Consider the following 20,000-nt stretch of genomic DNA (forward strand, 5'->3'; position numbering starts at 1 on the left):
TTTAACAACAGCTGCAGTCTCACCTCAGTAGTGGTAGAGGTATCAGTGAGTTTAACCTCAGCTGCAGTCTCACCTCAGTAGTGGTAGAGGTATCAGTGAGTTTAACAACAGCTGCAGTCTCACCTCAGTAGTGATAGAGGTATCAGTGAGTTTAACCTCAGCTGCAGTCTCACCTCAGTAGTGATAGAGGTATCAGCGAGTTTAACAACAGCTGCAGTCTCACCTCAGTAGTGGTAGAGGTATCAGTGAGTTTAACAACAGCTGCAGTCTCACCTCAGTAGTCGTAGAGGTATCAGTGAGTTTAACCTCAGCTGCAGTCTCACCTCAGTAGTGATAGAGGTATCAGCGTGTTTAACAACAGCTGCAGTCTCACCTCAGTAGTGTTAGAGGCATCAGTGAGTTTAACAACAGCTGCAGTCTCACCTCAGTAGTGATAGAGGTATCAGTGAGTTTAACTAAGGCTGCAGTCTCACCTCAGTAGTGTTAGAGGTATCAGTGAGTTTACCAACAGCTGCAGTCTCACCTCAGTAGTGGTAGAGGTATCAGTGAGTTTAACAACAGCTGCAGTCTCACCTCAGTAGTGGTAGAGGTATCAGTGAGTTTACCAACAGCTGCAGTCTCACCTCAGTATTCGTAGAGGTATCAGCGAGTTTAACAACAGCTGCAGTCTCACCTCAGTAGTGATAGAGGTATCAGTGAGTTTAACTAAGGCTGCAGTCTCACCTCAGTAGTGTTAGAGGTATCAGTGAGTTTACCAACAGCTGCAGTCTCACCTCAGTAGTGGTAGAGGTATCAGTGAGTTTAACAACAGCTGCAGTCTCACCTCAGTAGTGGTAGAGGTATCAGTGAGTTTACCAACAGCTGCAGTCTCACCTCAGTATTCGTAGAGGTATCAGCGAGTTTAACAACAGCTGCAGTCTCACCTCAGTAGTGGTAGAGGTATCAGTGAGTTTAACAACAGCTGCAGTCTGACCTCAGTAGTGATAGAGGTATCAGTGAGTTTAACAGAAGCTGCAGTCTCACCTCAGTAGTGATAGAGGTATCAGTGAGTTTAACAACAGCTGCAGTCTCACCTCAGTAGTGGTAGAGGTATCAGTGAGTTTAACAACAGCTGCAGTCTGACCTCAGTAGTGGTAGAGGTATCAGTGAGTTTAGCAACAGCTGCAGTCTCACCTCAGTAGTGGTAGAGGTATCAGTGAGTTTAACAACAGCTGCAGTCTCACCTCAGTAGTGGTAGAGGTATCAGTGAGTTTAACAACAGCTGCAGTCTCACCTCAGTAGTGGTAGAGGTATCAGTGAGTTTAACAACAGCTGCAGTCTCACCTCAGTAGTGGTAGAGGTATCAGCGAGTTTAACAACAGCTGCAGTCTCACCTCAGTAGTGGTAGAGGTATCAGTGAGTTTAGCAACAGCTGCAGTCTCACCTCAGTAGTGGTAGAGGTATCAGCGAGTTTAACAACAGCTGCAGTCTCACCTCAGTAGTGGTAGAGGTATCAGTGAGTTTAACAACAGCTGCAGTCTGAGCTCAGTAGTGGTAGAGGTATCAGTGAGTTTAGCAACAGCTGCAGTCTCACCTCAGTATTCGTAGAGGTATCAGCGAGTTTAACAACAGCTGCAGTCTCACCTCAGTAGTGGTAGAGGTATCAGTGAGTTTAACAACAGCTGCAGTCTCACCTCAGTATTCGTAGAGGTATCAGTGAGTTTAACAACAGCTGCAGTCTCACCTCAGTATTCGTAGAGGTATCAGCGAGTTTAACAACAGCTGCAGTCTCACCTCAGTAGTGATAGAGGTATCAGTGAGTTTAACAACAGCTGCAGTCTCACCTCAGTAGTGTTAGAGGTATCAGTGAGTTTAACAACAGCTGCAGTCTCACCTCAGTAGTGGTAGAGGTATCAGTGAGTTTAGCAACAGCTGCAGTCTCACCTCAGTATTCGTAGAGGTATCAGTGAGTTTAACAACAGCTGCAGTCTCACCTCAGTAGTGGTAGAGGTATCAGTGAGTTTAGCAACAGCTGCAGTCTCACCTCAGTATTCGTAGAGGTATCAGTGAGTTTAACAACAGCTGCAGTCTCACCTCAGTAGTGGTAGAGGTATCAGTGAGTTTAACAACAGCTGCAGTCTCACCTCAGTAGTGATAGAGGTATCAGTGAGTTTAACAACAGCTGCAGTCTCACCTCAGTAGTGGTAGAGGTATCAGTGAGTTTAACAACAGCTGCAGTCTCACCTCAGTAGTGGTAGAGGTATCAGTGAGTTTAACAACAGCTGCAGTCTCACCTCAGTAGTGGTAGAGGTATCAGTGAGTTTAACAACAGCTGCAGTCTCACCTCAGTAGTCGTAGAGGTATCAGTGAGTTTAGCAACAGCTGCAGTCTCACCTCAGTAGTGTTAGAGGTATCAGTGAGTTTAACAACAGCTGCAGTCTCACCTCAGTAGTGGTAGAGGTATCAGTGAGTTTAACAACAGCTGCAGTCTCACCTCAGTAGTGGTAGAGGTATCAGTGAGTTTAGCAACAGCTGCAGTCTCACCTCAGTATTCGTAGAGGTATCAGTGAGTTTAACAACAGCTGCAGTCTCACCTCAGTAGTGGTAGAGGTATCAGTGAGTTTAGCAACAGCTGCAGTCTCACCTCAGTATTCGTAGAGGTATCAGTGAGTTTAACAACAGCTGCAGTCTCACCTCAGTAGTGGTAGAGGTATCAGTGAGTTTAACAACAGCTGCAGTCTCACCTCAGTAGTGATAGAGGTATCAGTGAGTTTAACAACAGCTGCAGTCTCACCTCAGTAGTGGTAGAGGTATCAGTGAGTTTAACAACAGCTGCAGTCTCACCTCAGTAGTGGTAGAGGTATCAGTGAGTTTAGCAACAGCTGCAGTCTCACCTCAGTAGTGTTAGTCATTTGTGTTGTAGCATAATGTGTGTGAATATATTTGTGTGCGTGTTTTGTGTGCAGGGTACCACACGTCTGTGTTTGGAGTAAGCAGTGACTGCCTGCTGGACAGTCTGGTTGGAGTGAAGTCCAGTGGCTGCACGGTGGAGGTAGTGCCGTCTCTACCGCGACTGCAACTGAGCACATCATTACCACGGTACTTCTCTTCTCTTCTCTTCTCTTCTCTTCTCTTCTCTTCTCTTCTCTTCTCTTCTCTTCTCTTCTCTTCTCTCCTCTCCTCTCCTCTCCTCTCCTCTCCTCTCCTCGTCCCGTCCCGACCCCACCCCGTCCCGTCCCGTCCCTGCACTTAATTACAAACTGTGTTACTCTCTATTGCTGCATTCACACCAATGAATAATTAAAGCATGATTCCTGTATCACAATCACAGAGGGTGTAAAGTGGACATCCACTGGGCAGGAAGTTTTCAGGTTTACGATGATCGCCTTCTACGTTAAGAGCTTCTTCACTTTGAAGCCAGAGGTTTCTCAAGGTCTCTCTGCTCAAGACCCACTTCAGAACTCTCAGGCCTCGTCCATGCTAATACAATATATGTGAAAGCACGGTTTTTAAAAAACATTTCATCCACCCTAAAACGTCTGTATTGAACATGCACACACTTAGTCTGTCAGGGCCAGATGTGATGTAATGGTCCAACCTACAAAAGGTACCACAGAAGTGTGATTTATGGGCATAGGTCACTAAAGAGTGGTCAAAACAGAGTGCAGACTGGCAAATGAAGAGGTGAACTTGGACATGTTGGCATGTTTTAAAGCTTTTCCACAGTAAGCTTTGATATTACTGCTTAAACACTGAAATAAACGGTTGGAGAGAGAATCGAGTCATGTGTGAGGAGCACAGACTCTGATTTTTGGCCTCCTGATTGTGTTTCAGACCAGTTGGAGTTTATCAAATGTTTGATTTTTTTTCTAGCGTAAACTGGTCAACGACTCAGTCTGAACAGACTCCTGCAGCAGCCAATGAAAACAAGAGTGCGAAATAAGAAAATACAGCAAGTAAACCAAGAAAAATGGCAAAACGTCACTCACGTGTGGAGCGAAGCGTTTTAATGAGTTCAGGGCATGAGCACAATGGAGTTTATGTACATTTAACACTCAAAAAATTCCATGAGCCTCAATTAACCTGGTTTACCTGCTGCTTCTTTACTGTGTCAGCGCAAACGGCAGAGAAAACAGCAGCAGCAGCTCCGCGTTTGTTTATTTGTATGTCCTAGTAACAGGAGTACGCGAGAGTTTGCGAGAGAGAAATGAACAGGTTGCTAATTTCTTTATTTGTTTAGTACAGGGGTATTCCATTAAAATTCAGTAAGGTCCAGTTAAAGAAAAATTCCTCAAGCGAAGGTCCGGAACACCATAATGTCTAACTTGCATTATGACTCGGTGCCATGTACTGTTTACTGAAGTAGCCTAGCAGCTGCATCATCATCTTATGCAGTCAACAACTGAATATCAAATCAAATAAAGTACATTTTAATAACATTTACTATCAGTTTTCTCTTTTTAGAGCACGTCCTGTGAAACTTCCCTCTGACTCACTTTCTTCTCTGACTGCTGTGTCTCGCCTTGACTGTCCCCTGTGTGGCGTCACTCACTCGATTCTCAGTGCTCATCATAATGCACAGATATGATTGGCTGAGTAGCATCACCGTTGATATTTACAACACATGCGATTGGTCTGTGAGACTCCCGGGCCAATAAAGCTACCGTAAAGGCTAGGAAAGTTACGCAGATTAAAATAGGACCAACCCGTCAAAATTAAATCATTCTCCATAGTTTATCGGTTAGAGGCTCAGGTCTGAATAGGATAGCGTCTGGGTCCGGACTCGGACCGCAATCCGCCTATTAGTGACCTCTGATTTAGTATTTATGGTTAATGTATCTGTAGTAGTGTTGCCAAGGCCTTAATAGGTAAATGAGAGGCTCCACATCCAAGCTCAGATTTCTTCTGCAGACACCTCACGTGGCTTTAGCTTAAATAATAGAAGCCGTGTGATGTAACTACGCAAGATATCATTAATATTATAACATCATGGCTTCTTTACAGCCTGCATGTGTATGTTCTGTAGTTATGGTTTGTTAGTTGATGATTAGTTGATGTTTCTTATATAACTGATTTGAACTGCACTGAACGTGGATTGTGCTTTAAGTGTCGGCTCTGCTGTTTCTGCTCTTGAGTAAATCTCAGAGTGTAGAAGAGGATAACAGAGGGTGGAGGAGTATCTGAGGACACGGTGCAGACTCTCCCTCTCTTTCTCTTTTTTTTTTGCTGTCGCTCTCATTCTCTCCTCTCTCTTCATTTTTTTCTTTGTCCTCTATTTACTTTTTTTGTCCTTTTCTTTTTTCACATTCTGTTTCTCTCACTCTCTCAACTTCTCTTCTTTGTCTTTTTTATCTTTTCTAATGTCTCTTTCTGTCGCTCTCTCCCCTTTTTTCTTTCTCTCTCTCTCTCTCTCTCTATCTCTCTATCTCTCTCTCTCTCTCTCTCCTCACAGTAGAAAAACTGTCATGTCGCTGATATTTCAGACTGACGTGTATAACATGCCTTTAGCCGTCTCAGACCAGAGCAGTGCGGTTCTTCTGCTCTGTCTGTCTTTTTTCTGTCATGCTGTGTGAATCTGCCTGTTCTTTTATTCTGCCTTTCTTTTCCTCTCTTTTTCCCTTTTAATCCAACAGCCAATTTTTAAAACATCCATTCATTGTCCACTTTGTCAGAAATAGCTACTATATGCATTATTTGACACTTTATTAGAAATGCCTCTCTTGTAGCTCCACCTTGCTGGTGCAGACTGGAGACTGTAGCTCATCTGTTGTTGTATAGTTTGTGTCTTGTCTAGATATTTTTGGGTGCTGGTCCATTACTGTGATCTCTACCATGAACACTACCATGAAATCCTCCATGAACACCACCATGATTACTACCTTGATTAGTACCTTGATCACTACCGTGAACTCTACCATGACCACGAGCACCGCTGTGAGCTCTTCCATGTTCACTGCACTACCCTGTCAGTATCACTGCTGTGCTGAGAATTAACCACCCCAATTATTTCTGCACAATAGCTGTCCTGTGGTCAGAAACCCATCACTGATGAATGATGTACGGGAGGCTGATAAATTGTGCAGCAACAGATGAGCTACAGTCTGTAATTGTACACCCATATTATGTGAACCTAGACAGAAACTGGAAGGGCAAAGTAGGTGTTTCTAATAAAGGGGCCAGTTTGTGGAAGTACAAGGTAGATGTTTCTAATAAAGTGGCCAGTGAGTGGAAGTACAAGGTAGATGTTTCTAAAAAAAAATGTCCAGTCAGTGGACGTACAAGGTAGATGTTTCTAATAAAGTGGCCAGTGAGTGGAAGTACAAGGTAGATGTTTCTAAAAAAAAATGTCCAGTCAGTGGACGTACAAGGTAGATGTTTCTAATAAAGTGGCCAGTGAGGTACAAAGGTGCATTTACCAAAGTGGCTACACTGGCAGACTTTATTGTTTTGGTGTGTTTGCAGGTCTGCACGTTTATGTGGTGAGGATCTGTCCAGCAGTGTGTGTCTGCAGCTCTTCAATGGAGAAACTCAGCAGCTCGTCATCACTCTGGAGAACATTGGCTCAGAAACTCTGAATACACTGGAGATGTCGTCTAAAACACTCACTACCAAAGGTACAGACTCACACATTATTTACTAGGGGCACACAGTGGCATTGGAATCATACTGATATTGGCAGATATTTACCAAAAAAGGATTTGCCCAGTTTTTCAAACCGATATTTGATGGCTATGTTCTGAAAGAGCAAAATGTTTAGGTGATGCTGAGTTCTGTGCTAAAATATCTGCATTTTCCTGTTTTATTATTCTACTATGCTTTTTAGTACTGTTTTCATGGGTTGCAGTTTTGAGCCAGAACCACAAACCTTTGATTATAAAGCCAGTGTGGGAATAGCAAGCGTCTGCTTTTGGGACCTATGGCATGTACAGTATAATTCAACTTTTGTTCAAACACGATAACACAGCAATGGCATAGCAATGCCTTGGCAACCACCTGGGACTTTATGGCATCAGCTTTCAGCATAACGCTGTTGCTGGAAGAAAACCTCATATCTCCAAAATGACAAATTTACAGGAGAAGGGCAAAACACTTTTAATACTTTTAATGTAAGTCAATGGAACCAGAATTTTTTCCAAGTAATTTTGTTTTTTTTTTTGGTTCAGTCGTCATGAAGTTTACATACAATATAAAGGCCAACAGACATTTTTCCACCTTCTAGTTTGTTTGCAATACATTTGTAGCCCCACAGAAATAAATGTTCTCTTTCTCCATAATACCAATCCAGTTGAATGTAGCCACAATCTCTACATTTTAGAATTGTTCCTCTATCAGTATTGGCATATTAGCATCATCCTAGAATGCCCATACCAGTGCATCTGCATTACCTACAGTAGTATGGCATGTTTAAAGTGTTTAAAATGCTGTTCTGCTCAGTGTATGTGGTAGTGATCCAGCTCTGTGGGGTTTGGCTGGCTGCCAGAGGGGTTTCTACAGGTCAAAAGCAATGATTGCTCTCATGTACCAGTAAACACTTTACCCTTCAGAGAGGGAGAGAGAACAGATAGTGGGAGAGTGGAAGGGAGGGAGGGAGACAGAGAGAGAGAAAATAGAGGAATTGGAAAGAGGGAGAGAGAGAGAGAATTCCGAGCCAGTGAAGGGAGAGGAGAGAGTGAGACGGAGAAAACGACCGCGGTCCTTTCACTATAGCATGGCATAATCAGCAGCACAAAGGAAAGGGTTTCTGGAAAAATAGCTTTTAACCCCTTTTAAAGATGAACAAAGAATTGCTCCTACCAGCTTAATCAGCCTTTTCAACTTTAATTAGCCTTTGAGGATTGTTTGCAACAATGGGAATATTTCATATTTTTTTTCTGTCACATCCTGCACTGTGTAGAATGTATGCAAGATGACCTGCTAGACAGGCTCTTCACAGAACTTGAGCACCACACAAGAACCATCATACCAGGTGTGGAGAGAGGTCCGGCTGAGAGAATTCACGGTTCTGCTAGACTCACTATTGGCGTCTAGTTATACTGCCTTCTCAAAATGTCCTCTCGTAGCACATGAATGAACGACCATATCAGAAAATGGCACAGAGACTGGATACAGAGTCTGTATAATATGAAATGAGGCTGAATTAATGTTAAAAACACAATAAAACCTTACAAAAAACTTCAACCTGTTTTCCGAAAAAGTTGGGATGCTGTGGAAAATGTAAATAGAAAGAGAATGCAATGATGTGCAAATCATGTAAACCCAATATTTAATTGAAATTGGTACAAGACAACAAATCAAATGTTGAAACTGAGGAATTTAGTTGCTTTTTGAAAAATAGATTGGATTTGATGGCAGCAACATGTTCCAAAAAAGTTGGCATAGGGGCACGTTTACCACTGCGAGGCATCACCTCTTCTTTTAATAACACTGTTAAAGTGTTCGTATGTGGCAGAGACCCCATGAAGCCATAGACCCAAGTTGTCGACAAGGCACTGTGCAGGCTGGTGGTGGTTCCGTACTAACGTGGGGTGTGTTCTCATGGCATGGATTGGATCCACCGATCCAACTAAGCACATCATTGACTGGTGACCACTACGTTTCACTGTTTGGTGACCATTTGCAGCCCTTCATGGACTTCATGTACCCCCACAATGATGGCATATTCCAGCAGAATAATGCACCGTGCCGTTGGGCCCAAGTTATGGTTCAAGGAGCATTCTGGAGAGTTCTGAAGAACAGTGCGGCCTGCACGCTCACCCAACGTGAGCCCAGCCGAGCATTTATGGAGGTGGTGAAGTCCATGTGGTTGAGGTCCATTCGCACCTGAAGTTCTGCAACTGGGGACATTTTGCTGGTCCAGTGGGGACATTTTGCTGGTCCAGTGGGGACATTTTGCTGGTCCAGTGGGGACATTTTGCTTGCATGTTTTTTTTCCCACCACAAATTACTTTCTTTGGACGAACTGAAAGCAGAAAATTTTGCTTTTGTATGCGGAGGTTAGGGTTAGGTTTAAGTTTAGGTGTAGTTGTAGTGTTAGGCTACACGGCTGCGGTAAAACAAAAATCACGTTTCAAGTTTATTTGTCATTTGTGCAACATGTCAGGACATTCCCGCATTGAAGGATGCTTGCAGTGAGGCTCAGCGAGTAACTACAGAAAGTAAGCAAAGTAAAAATAAAAATTCAAAGCGAATGCTGAAAGTGAAATATCTCTGAATCTGAAGTCCTCACTGTTAATGCAAGACAAAGTGTGTGTGTGTGTGTGTTTCAACCTTAACAGCCCCCCATAAAAAGTGTCTGCACTCCATTTCTTTCTGAATGCTCCTCTTCTTTTAATACACTATTAATTCCACACAGGTCAGTCTGTCGCTCTCTCCCCCTTTCTCTCTTGGTTTTCTCTCGCTCTTTTGCTTTCTCTCTCTCTTGTCTCTTCCTCTTTTTACTCTTTCACTCCCTCTCCCTCTTTCTCTGCTTTTTCTGTTTTGCTTTCTCTCTCTCTCTCTGTCTGTCTCTCTTTCTCTTCCTCTCTCTTCCTCGCCCTCTTCTGCTCCTTTTCTCACTTTCTCCCTCTTTTTTACCATTTTTATCTCTCTACTTTCTCTCTATTTCTGTCTTATCTAGTTTTTTCTCTCCCTCTTACTCTCATCTTCTTTCTCTGAATGTTCTTCTTAGGTGTGAATTTAGGAGTCATGGCCTTTTCTCTGTTTTTGTCCCTTAATGGTAGAACAAGTGGCAATATTACTGTTATTAACAGATGTATTTATTTTGGTACATTATTGCATAAGTATGTTGTTGTCCTCCTTGTCTTCCTCGTCCTAGTCGTTCTTTCTTTCCTTTTAACTCTTTCCGCTTTTCACTTTTTCTGACTGTGACTGTGCCTTTCAGCCTTGAGTACACACACACACACACACACACACACACACACACACACCCGTTGTCTTTGAAGTTGCCGTGGAAACCAGTCTAAGTAGAGCTGCTTATAGTAGGATGTCAGAGTGCTTTGACTGGGCCACTGCAGTGAGAGTGTTTGTTTTCTTTGATTTGAAGAACAGCAGCTGGCCTCCATATTCACCAGGCCTGCTAATGATCCAGAGTCCTCAGATGAAACGCAGAGGAGATGGATCTTCTGAAAGATCCTAATTCTACATTAGCACTGTTGGCTAGGCAGACTCAACCTGGTCTCTGTCTGCTGCTTTTATTCCATACAATCAGTTACCACATGTAAAAATAGCAAAATATCTGCTGACATGTAATAGAAACCAGTGGGCGGTTGAGGAATTATGTTTAAAATAGGTTTGCTACCATTCAAGAGTTTGGAAATATTCACTGTGTTAACAACCTATGCTATTTTAAACAAGCATTCCGAAATAAGTTTTGACACTGTAAAATGCTATTAACCCTTGTGTGATGCTGTTACTCAGTGGTCTGGTGGACCCACCGCACGACCCATTCAATTAATACAGCCATAACAGTTTATGTAAAAATACCAGATGTTTAAAATATCACAGGTGTCCAGCGCAGGGTTCTCCTGTAGGAGCTGTAGCCAGTTAGCAGCCTGTCCATGTTGTCCACCCTCACATATATAAGGACACAGCACCTCCACACTTTTACTCCCCGCAGGTTCACCCCAGCACCACATGTGTAACATAAATGTGTGGGGGATGAACAGAGTGAAGACGCTGAAAATGGGTTACTTTATATGTTCTTCACAGAAGATGAGCAAAGGCCAGGAATCTAAGTCATGAATCTGCATAATATTTATTTTGGTAAACATTGAAAATGGGTCCCACAGACCCCAACACCACACAAACTTCAATAACAGGATGCAGTGATTTTACGTCCACTTCAACCTGTATTTAAAAGAACAGTACAAAGACCTTTAACATTTTAGCTTGTCAACTTCATTGTTTTTGTAAATATGCTCTCATTCTGGAATTGATGTTCCAGAAAACTTGGGACAGGGGCATTTTAAACGGGGAACACTGTTCAAAACACATTTCATGGAATCATGTTTGAGTATAAAAGGAGTAACCAGCAAGAACCGAGCCCTTCATGAGGAAGGATGGGTCACACCGGGTAAGAACAACATTCCTCTACTAGCAAGTAGCAGGATCTTAACCATTTCACTCTGTATGGCCCCATTTGTCTCTGCTTCCACAAATGTAAGACTATGCTGAGTCCCCCCCGCACCACACGTCATTTTGGGCTGTTTCTTTTGCTCCATTCATTGTCAAGTTTACACACAATGTAATGGGCACTTTCAAAATATGTAAAAAAAAAAAAAAACATCAAAAATGGAGATACAAGGTTTTCTTCAGAGAGCATCGCTATATTTTGGTCTGACAAGTCAACTTTAATGGAAATAATGGACATTGTGTTTTCAAAGCCAAAGAAGAAACAGACCATCCAGATTGTTACCAGTGTAAAGTTCAAAAGCCAGAGTCTGTCATGGTATAGCAAGGTACTAGTGCGTCTTTGAAGGCGCTATTAGGTTAGGTGTCTTGCTCAAGGACACCTCAGTCATGTCATCTCTGGGGATCGAACCGGCGACCTTCCAGTCACGAGGCTGGTTCCCTAACCTCCAGCCCATGACTGCCCCAAACTTAATTAACTTGCATTGAAAGGTAAGAGTGTTTTTGCCCTCTCCTGTAAAGTCACTATTTTGGAGATACTTGTTTTTCTTTGGACAGTGATGATAGGTGTAATACCCTGGAGGGTGTAGGCAGAAGGACTACAGGAGTTGCTGTCAGCGGACAGAGATCTTCTATACTTTTTTTCAAAAAATTTACGAAAACAAAAGAAAGCTTGGCTGTGAGTGGGCAGCTCGTCACTACTGCAGTCTTCCTCCGGAGCTTCAAGTTCAGTTTTTCTCTCTGTCTGAATGTTCCTGTCTCCCAAGTCTCTCTCTACTAGGGAAAGAAGCTTGTATAAGTAGGGAAAGAGGCAGTTACCCACAGTTCTCAGCGTTTGCCAATCAGTCCGTGTCCTCGCGCTGTCAGACTCACCGGCCGACAGTGCTTGACCATGCTCCCGCTGCCACGATATGCTTTTTTTTTTTAGACTACGTTGACATCAAGCCCCAATCTGCATGTGTTACAACAGCACGACCGCTTAATCAGAGAGTGCGGGTGCTAGAGTGGCCTGCCTGCCCTGAAAACTTATGGTGCATTAAGAAGTGCAATGAAGGCCTCGTTTGTTGCAGATGTGGATTTTTATCATAGAGGAATGATCTGGTAGAGAAGAGGGTTTTTTTTTTTGCCAATTTTTCTCCATTCTGACTTCAGCGAATAATTGCATATCTTCAAGATCAGATTTTTATGACTTGCATTTGAATTAAGAGCCACTGTAATGGCAGATTGAGAAAGCTTATAGTGGTTTTATATGGTAGTGTTATACTATTCTGTTTAACGAGAGATCAGCATAAGACTAGATGGAGATTAGTTGGAGAGTATAAGTCTCCCTCAACCTCAAAAGTGCTCACATCTGTTTAATCTCTTTTACTTTTTGAAGAGAACGGTTCCGTTGGGCTTCAGTACTTCCAAAGACACAGTAAACGAGAAAAGGTCCAACAATGAATATACCCTTGACATTGACATTGCTGAGAAAAAGTCTTTTATCAAGTGGTCGCATTTCAGTGTTAAACCTTTGAACCAAGGTTTTGTGGTGCACCTCTACTGACTGACAGTTCCGTTAAACTTTTCCCAGCAAATAAAAATAAAAAATCTCAAAAATGAATTACTATTGCATTACAGTGAGGGAATGAGAGCGGCCGTTACAGATGGGCAGGGTGGACTGAAATGGTTTTATTTAGGAAATGAATTTCCCTTGTTATGTCCTTCATGTTTTATGTAGAGGCTGTTCTAGGCTCAAGTGGTTCTGTCTGATTGGAAGGTTAAATTGAAATCAGAGAGCGACAGGGCAGTTCTGTCAGACATAGGACTGTCTTCGGTGTTCACCCTGTCTCAAAGTGCATCTCTCAGAAGAAGAAAGGCAATATGTTGGATATATGAGTGGTTTTCAACCTATAGGTCATGACCCATTGGTGTTTTGCAGTGTGGGGACAAGTGGGTCGCTAGAAGGCTGCATCAGTGAGTGTATACTTTGTTCCCACGAGTGCTGAACCAAATAAACTGTGTTTTAGATCAGAAACAGGAGCAACTCCAGTATGTATAGGGAGCACGGTCCCTTTTTACCAAGTGCTGCTTTTGGCCTTGAGCTACATGTCGTTAGAGCCATGTAAAAAAACCTCAGAATATGTCCTGCTTTGCTATGATATAAAACAAGCTTGTGCAGCCTGATTAATCCACTGTGATCAGACCAGAGTACAGAACTGGTCCAAAACAGGGTAGGTGTGAAAATGTGGCTAGATCAAATTTGCTTCAGTTAAAGATTTGATTAAATTGAGCTAATCAACAGCAAATCAATTTTTCATGACCGTTTTTTCAGGGGTGAACCATGACAATTAGAGCTAGGCCTTCATTTCGGGCCATGAATATCAAAACTCTGTCGAAAGTGAGGGAAAAACACATCTGCAATTTCTATTTTATTTGAAGATTATGACAGACATTAACATGTATTTTACCTTGTATCAACTTTACAGTGACTCTTTTAATAAAGAGTCCTAAATCGATCCCGTCAATTCCAGATAAAAAAAGGATTAGTTGATAAATGGATAATCCGATGTGTGTAAGGCCTTCTTTTCAGTTCCTGAAGTCCTGATCAATGGCAGAGCACTCTTAGCTGTATCTACTTTGGTACCACTGCCCATGATAAAATCACTGTAATATGCAACATCCCACTTTAATATAGAATTAGTGTTTAGTGTACAGTTAGGAGGCAGCAAATACATTAAATGTAATGTTTTCCAAACTGTCATCCAGCAACTTTTTTGTTGGTTAGTTAGCCAGGAATGGCTCTGTGTCTGTGGATTTCCTGGTCCTCCACTTACTGGCATAATTTGAACTGCTCACGATGGCTGCAGTGATTTCCCTGGATTCGGAGAAAATCACAGTGCTTCACAGAGCGGAGTGACACTTGCTTAGGGACATTCCGTCTTCAGGGTGTACTCTCTGAATTTAGTTCTGATGTGTTTACGTTGCTCAGGGAGCCGAGACGAGAGCAAGACAGATGAAGAGGGAGAGAGACAGGGATGGGTGGGTAGTGCGATGGAAATTTCTTTAATGAACTTTTATTAAAAATCTATTATGTACGAGTAGAAGAAAGGAAAAGTAGTGGTGATGGATGTGGAGAGAGAGATGGAGGAGAGATGGGACAGAGAGGACATGAGGGAGATAAAAGTGAGAGAGAGAGGTGGAGGAGGGATGTGTGTGTTTTATATATATATATATATATATATATATATATATATATATATATATAAAATGTTGGTGTGTTTGTTTAACCATTTTCAAACCTCTCCTTGAAGAAGCCCAGTATTATATGTAGTTTGACCAATCAGTGCTTCAGTAAATTGTGCTCATGATGTAATTGATGATATTAACAAATCTCTGTGGCGACTGTGAAGGTGTCAAGGAAAAATATGGACCCAAGAAATTCTTGTATTATGAATGTGACTTTATTCTAATGTATATTGTGATAAACTCACTGCTGAGGTCAACTGTTTGGACATTTGCTTAGATGCCTAAAACTTTCACACAGAACTGTATACATGGTATTTCACAAAAGTGAGTACACCCCTCACATTTCTGCAAATATTTTATTATATCTTTTCATGGGACGACGAGTTACTATTCTCTGGAAAGAACTCAACACACAGCCATTAATGTCTAAATAACTGGTGTCAATATTTTGTGTGACCACCATAATTATCTAGCACTGCTTTAACCTTCTTGGGCATGGAATTCACCAGAGCTGCACAGGTTGCTACTGGAATCCTCTTCCACTCCTCCATGATGACATCACGGAGCTGGTGGATGCTAGACACCTTGCGCTCCTCCTTCTTCCGCTTGAGGATGCCCCACAGGTGCTCAATTGGGTTTAGGTCTGGAGACATACTTGGCCAGTCTATCACCTTTACCTTCAGCAAGGCAGTTGTCATTTGGAGTAATTTGTAGGTGTGTTTGGGGTCGTTATTGAGTTGGAAAACTGCCATGTGGAGTAGTTTCCAAAGGGAGGGGATCATGCTCTGCTTCAGAACGTCACAGTACATGTTGGAATTCATGTTTCCCTCAATAAACCGCAGCTCCCCAATGTCGGCAGCACTCATGCAGCTCCAGACCATGATGCTACCAACACCATGCTTGACTGTAGGCAAGAGACAGGTACTCCTCACCAGGACACCACCACACATGCTGGACACCATCTAAGCCAAACAAGCTTATCTTGGCCTCATCAGACCACAGGACATGTCTCCAGTAATCAATGTTCTTGGACTGCTTGTCTGTGCGTCAGCTTCAGAAGAGGCTTCCTTCTCGGACAACGGTCATCAACCGAGTTGATGCGTTGTGCAGTGTATGGTCTGAGCACTGACAGGCTGACCTCCCCCTTCTTCAACCTCTGCAGCAATGCTAGCAGAAGTCATGAATCTGTTGTTTGAAGCCAACGTCTGGATATGATGCTGAACACATGGACTTAACTTCTTTGGTTGACCCTGGTGACCCAGTTCTGAGTGGAACCTGTCTTGGAAAAGACTGTATGACCTTGGCCACCATGCTATAGCTCAGTTTCAGGGTGTCAGCAATCTTCTTTAAGCCTAGGCCGTCTTTGTGGAGAGCAACAATTCTATTTCTCACATCCTCAGAGAGTTCTTTGCCATGAGGTGCCATGTTGAATATCCAGTGGCCAGTATGAGCAAATTGTACCCAAAACACCAAATTTAACAGCCCTTTAACAGCCCGAAGACTGCTGGGATAGGCTCCAGCACCTCCCCGTGACCCTGACGGAGAAGCGGCTTGGAAAATGGATGGATGGATTTCTGTAGTGTCGTCCCATAAAAAGATATAATAAAATATTTGCAGAAATGTAAGGGGTGCGCTCACTTTTGTGAGATATGCAGATTTATATATATATATATATATATATATATATATATATATACATACATACATACATATAAATGTATAATAGAGAGAGTTTGCTGGCGGCTGAGTTTGACTGTAAATGTCATGTCAAATTTCTTCCCCCAAACTGTTGACACTGCTAATGAAAAAGAAAGCAGGGGCCGGGGGTCGGGGGTGTATTATAAGGGTGAGATATCTTGTCCTGCTCGCTTGAGAAAATGTCAAACGCATCTCAGAGTGTTCTGTGTGGACATGCACACACATCTCCCATACCGGCATTCTAGCTGGCACTTCTGCTTTTATGGTTTCGGGTATGAAACGTTCTAAAAATATGAATATCTCCCAGCGTAGGACACATTAGACATCTCTTACTGTTTGTAATAAGGAGTGAGTGAGGGTTAGAGAAGCAGTTAGAAGGTGGTAGCTTTGTCTCGAAGTGTTGCATCATTGCACTAGAATCATCTCTCCATTTCTGGGGAGGGAATTAAATGAGCAAAATTCACCGGTTTGAAAGCTGAATATGCCATTTGTGTGTTTTTAACTTTAGGAGTGGGGGAGATGGGGGGCCTATTGTCGCCAGAGAGCTGTGAGAGTGAATCCCTCCTCTTCTTCACACAAACAGCACAGTCATTATTTGGTTACACTTTACTTGAAGGGCATCTACATAATTAATATTCACAGCCAAAATAAAAATGACCTTGCTTTACCCATTTGGTCACTAAGCACCTGGGGAGCAGAGGGGGTTAAGTGCCTTCAGTCACGTCCTGTCAGCTTGGGGAATTGAAAGTTCAACCTTCCGGTCGCAAGGCTGGTTTTCCGAGAATTGCGTTAGTTTTTCAAAGAAACCTGCAGGGATATTTTCCACCCCTCCAAAGGTCAGTCTTAGAAGCTGGTTGATGATTTTCTGAAGTAATCAAACCCATTCAGTGGTGTTGAGGTCTGGACTCTGGGGTGGTCAGCCCATCATTCAGCTTCTTTGTTTGGTGTCCTTCTTTTTTCAGTGAGGTTCTTCTTCACAGCTACACATCCTTTCAGACCCATAGCGCTGAGTGGTCTTCTCACAGTGGAAGGATGGACAGAAACACCTGTGGATGTTTTCAAATCTGAAGCAGCTTGATTTTTCTCCTCTCGCTCAGAGATGAAAGCTTTAAGTGCTGTTTATCTGATGGGGGCAGTGTTGGTGTCAAGCAGGTCTTCCAGGTGGTTGTTAGGAGCCCCATTTTCTCTGGGGCTTTTAATCATTTTTAAACTCCAGTGTTGGAAAGTCACTTATTTTCATTGATGCTTCTTTGTAATTGACTCTCTTCAGCTCTGTCTTTCTTACCCCTGTCTTTGTTCTTTTCTACTCCTTTGTGAAAGAGAGAACGTACTTTGTGTGTAAGGTAGTGATGAAACATTGCGCACTCTGTTTGTTTTTGCTCTTTGTTTTTTTGTTTTTTTTCCTTCTGTCTTCCAGCCACTGTGTTCTTTGGGAGGATGTACTTGCTGAGTTTCTGCCTCATGTCTGCGGTGCAGAAACACCAGTTTTTTACTCTCTGTTCCAGTTTTAGTGGGTTAGTGCATTACTGGACAGATAGACAGAGTAAGCTGGTTTATAGGATAAGCTTGCATGCTTCTCCTGTTTGTCTGTCTTTGTCTGCCTGTCTCGCTAACTAGCTGTCTATCTGTGTGTCTATTTCTCTAACTGTCTAGCTAGCTAGCCTGTCTGTCTCTGTCTATCTGGTGAATTTCTACACAATTGAGCTTCCCTCTCTCTCTCTCTCTCTCTCTCTCTCTCTCTCTCTCTCTCTCTCTCTCTCTCTCTCTCTCTCTGTCTGTCTGTCTGTCTGTCTTGCTCTCTCTCCCTCTCTATCTCCCTCTCTATCTCCCTCTCTTCCTTTTCTCACTTTCTTTCTTTCTCTTTTTTCTGTGTGCCTCTCTCTCCCTCTCAATTTCTGTCTTTCTTTCATAGTCTCATGCTCTTCTTCTTCACACTCTCTCTCTCTCTCCCCCTCTCTTTTCTCCTTTTCTCACTTTCTTTCTCTATATCTTTTTTTCTGTGCACCTCTCTCTCCCTCTGTTTCTCTTTCTTAGTCTCATGCTCTTCTTCTTCAATCTCTCTCTCTCTCTCTCTCTCACGGTCACTCTCTCTCACCCTCTCTCTCCCTCTCTCTCCCTCTTTCTCCTTCTCTTTCCTCCTTTTCTCACTTTCTTTCTCTCTTTTTTCTGTGTGCCTCTCTCTCCCTCTCAATTTCTGTCTTTCTTTCAGTCTCATGCTCTTCTCTCTCTCTCTCTCTCCTTTCTCCTTTTCTCACTTTCTTTCTCTATCTTTTTTCTGTGCACCTCTCTCTCCCTCTGTTTCTCTCTTTTTATAGTCTCATACTCTTCTTCTTCAATCTCTCTCTCTCTCTCTCTCTCTCTCTCTCTCTCTGTCCTTCTCTCCCTCCCCCTCTCTCTGTATGAGCTGACTGAAGATTATTCCACTTCAGTAGACAGTCAAGGGCATGAAGTTCACTTCACATATACTTTAAGAGGCTGTGCTGTACGGTGTGTTCTGCTCCCAGTAGCGTTCTGATTTGAGGCTCAGATTGCTGAGCTATATTTATATGGTTTTATCTGAAGAGCAATTTAGAAACTCATAGTGTAAAAACAATATTTTTGAAATGCCTAATGCTCATTAGAGGTTTTCTTTGCCTAGATTACAACATTTGTTTTTTTAAATCCAGCTTTAGCAGCAAAGGCTTGAGCATCCACCACTTTAGTACACTAGGTGGCTCTAAATCGAGTTAGCTAGCATTAGCTTAAATGTTGAAATGATGGAGAATAATAAAACGTCCTTTGTTTCAACACTGGATGAAATACAGTTCTGCAGTAGGAAATCCATATAATGTAAACACTACGTGGCCAAACCTTTTCAAATGTTTCAGCCATGTTCATTATTAACAGGTTCATGCAATCAAATGTAGCCATTTAATCTCCATAGACAAACACTGGCAGTAGAATAAATCGTACTGAAGAGCTCAGTGACTTTAAATGTGCCCCTGTCTTAGGATGCTGCCTTAGCCACAAGTCAGAAAAGACTGCCCTGTAAGATCTACCCTAGTCAACTGTAAGTGCCATTATTGGAAAATGAGTGTTTGGATGATTTTCAGTTCCCTTAGTTCCAAGTGAAGGGTGATGTTAATGCTACAGCACACAGACATTTCACATAATTATATGTTTCCAATAAGGCAAACCTTTCCTGACTGTCCCTGTGTGCACAAAGTGGGCTCTGTAAAGACCTGGTTTGAGTTCGGTGTGGAGGAACTCTAGTGGCCTGTACCGAGCTTTGACCCCACTGAATGCTTTTGGAATTAATGGTAATGTTGATTGTGAGCCAGTTTTTTCCACAGACTCTCACACACATGCTCCAAAATCTTATGAAAAGCCTTCTCAGGAGAGTGGAGACTGTTCTATCCGCAAACTTCATAGTAATGCCCAATGATTTTGAAGGGAATGTCCAGCAAGCTCATATAGATGTGATGCTCTCGTGTCCACATACTTTTGGCCATAAAGTCTGCATTTATTTTTGCGTTTGTGTGTCCACACAGGGGTGTGTGTGTGTGTGTGTGTATGTGAACTAGAAAGAATACCCTGCAAAGTTACAGCCAGGTAAAAAGGTTTACATAACTTTATCTCTGCAGTTAGTTATTTAATCTATTCTTTGTTGATTTTATTAGTAATTGGATCATGGCGATTGTTTTGGCAATTGAGTAAACATATGCACACATTTTTTACCAGCAAACATTTTGTTTAATTTAATATGTTCGCTGTTTGTACACTCGAACGTACATGCTTTCGTAAGATCCTGCTGGTGTGGGTTTCCTCTCTTTCAGTGAGGAAAAAAAAGCAGCTCGAGTGTTAATAGCCCACCCCCCCCACCCCCGGTAGAGTATGCTGAGACTGCTCAACACAGTTGTATAATGACCTGCGGTGCCTTGTTTATCATCTGATTGTAAACTAATCACTGTTAATCCGATTGTTTGAGA

The 20,000-nt window shown here is 42.5% G+C and overlaps 1 protein-coding gene across 4 annotated transcripts in view; it reads left to right on the forward strand.

The window, feature by feature from the left end:
* Positions 1–20,000, forward strand: part of trappc9 (trafficking protein particle complex 9) — a 383,326-nt gene that overhangs the window by 130,617 nt on the left and 232,709 nt on the right. For all 4 annotated transcript variants that reach the window (XM_017715936.2, XM_017715935.2, XM_037542854.1 and 1 more), the window contains 2 exons: positions 2,946–3,078; positions 6,442–6,593. In XM_017715936.2, the coding sequence (XP_017571425.1) occupies positions 2,946–3,078; positions 6,442–6,593 (285 nt within the window). The remainder of the gene's footprint in view (positions 1–2,945; positions 3,079–6,441; positions 6,594–20,000) is intronic.

Source organism: Pygocentrus nattereri, chromosome 11 (genome assembly GCF_015220715.1).
Source record: "Pygocentrus nattereri isolate fPygNat1 chromosome 11, fPygNat1.pri, whole genome shotgun sequence".
Lineage (NCBI taxonomy): Eukaryota > Metazoa > Chordata > Actinopteri > Characiformes > Serrasalmidae > Pygocentrus > Pygocentrus nattereri.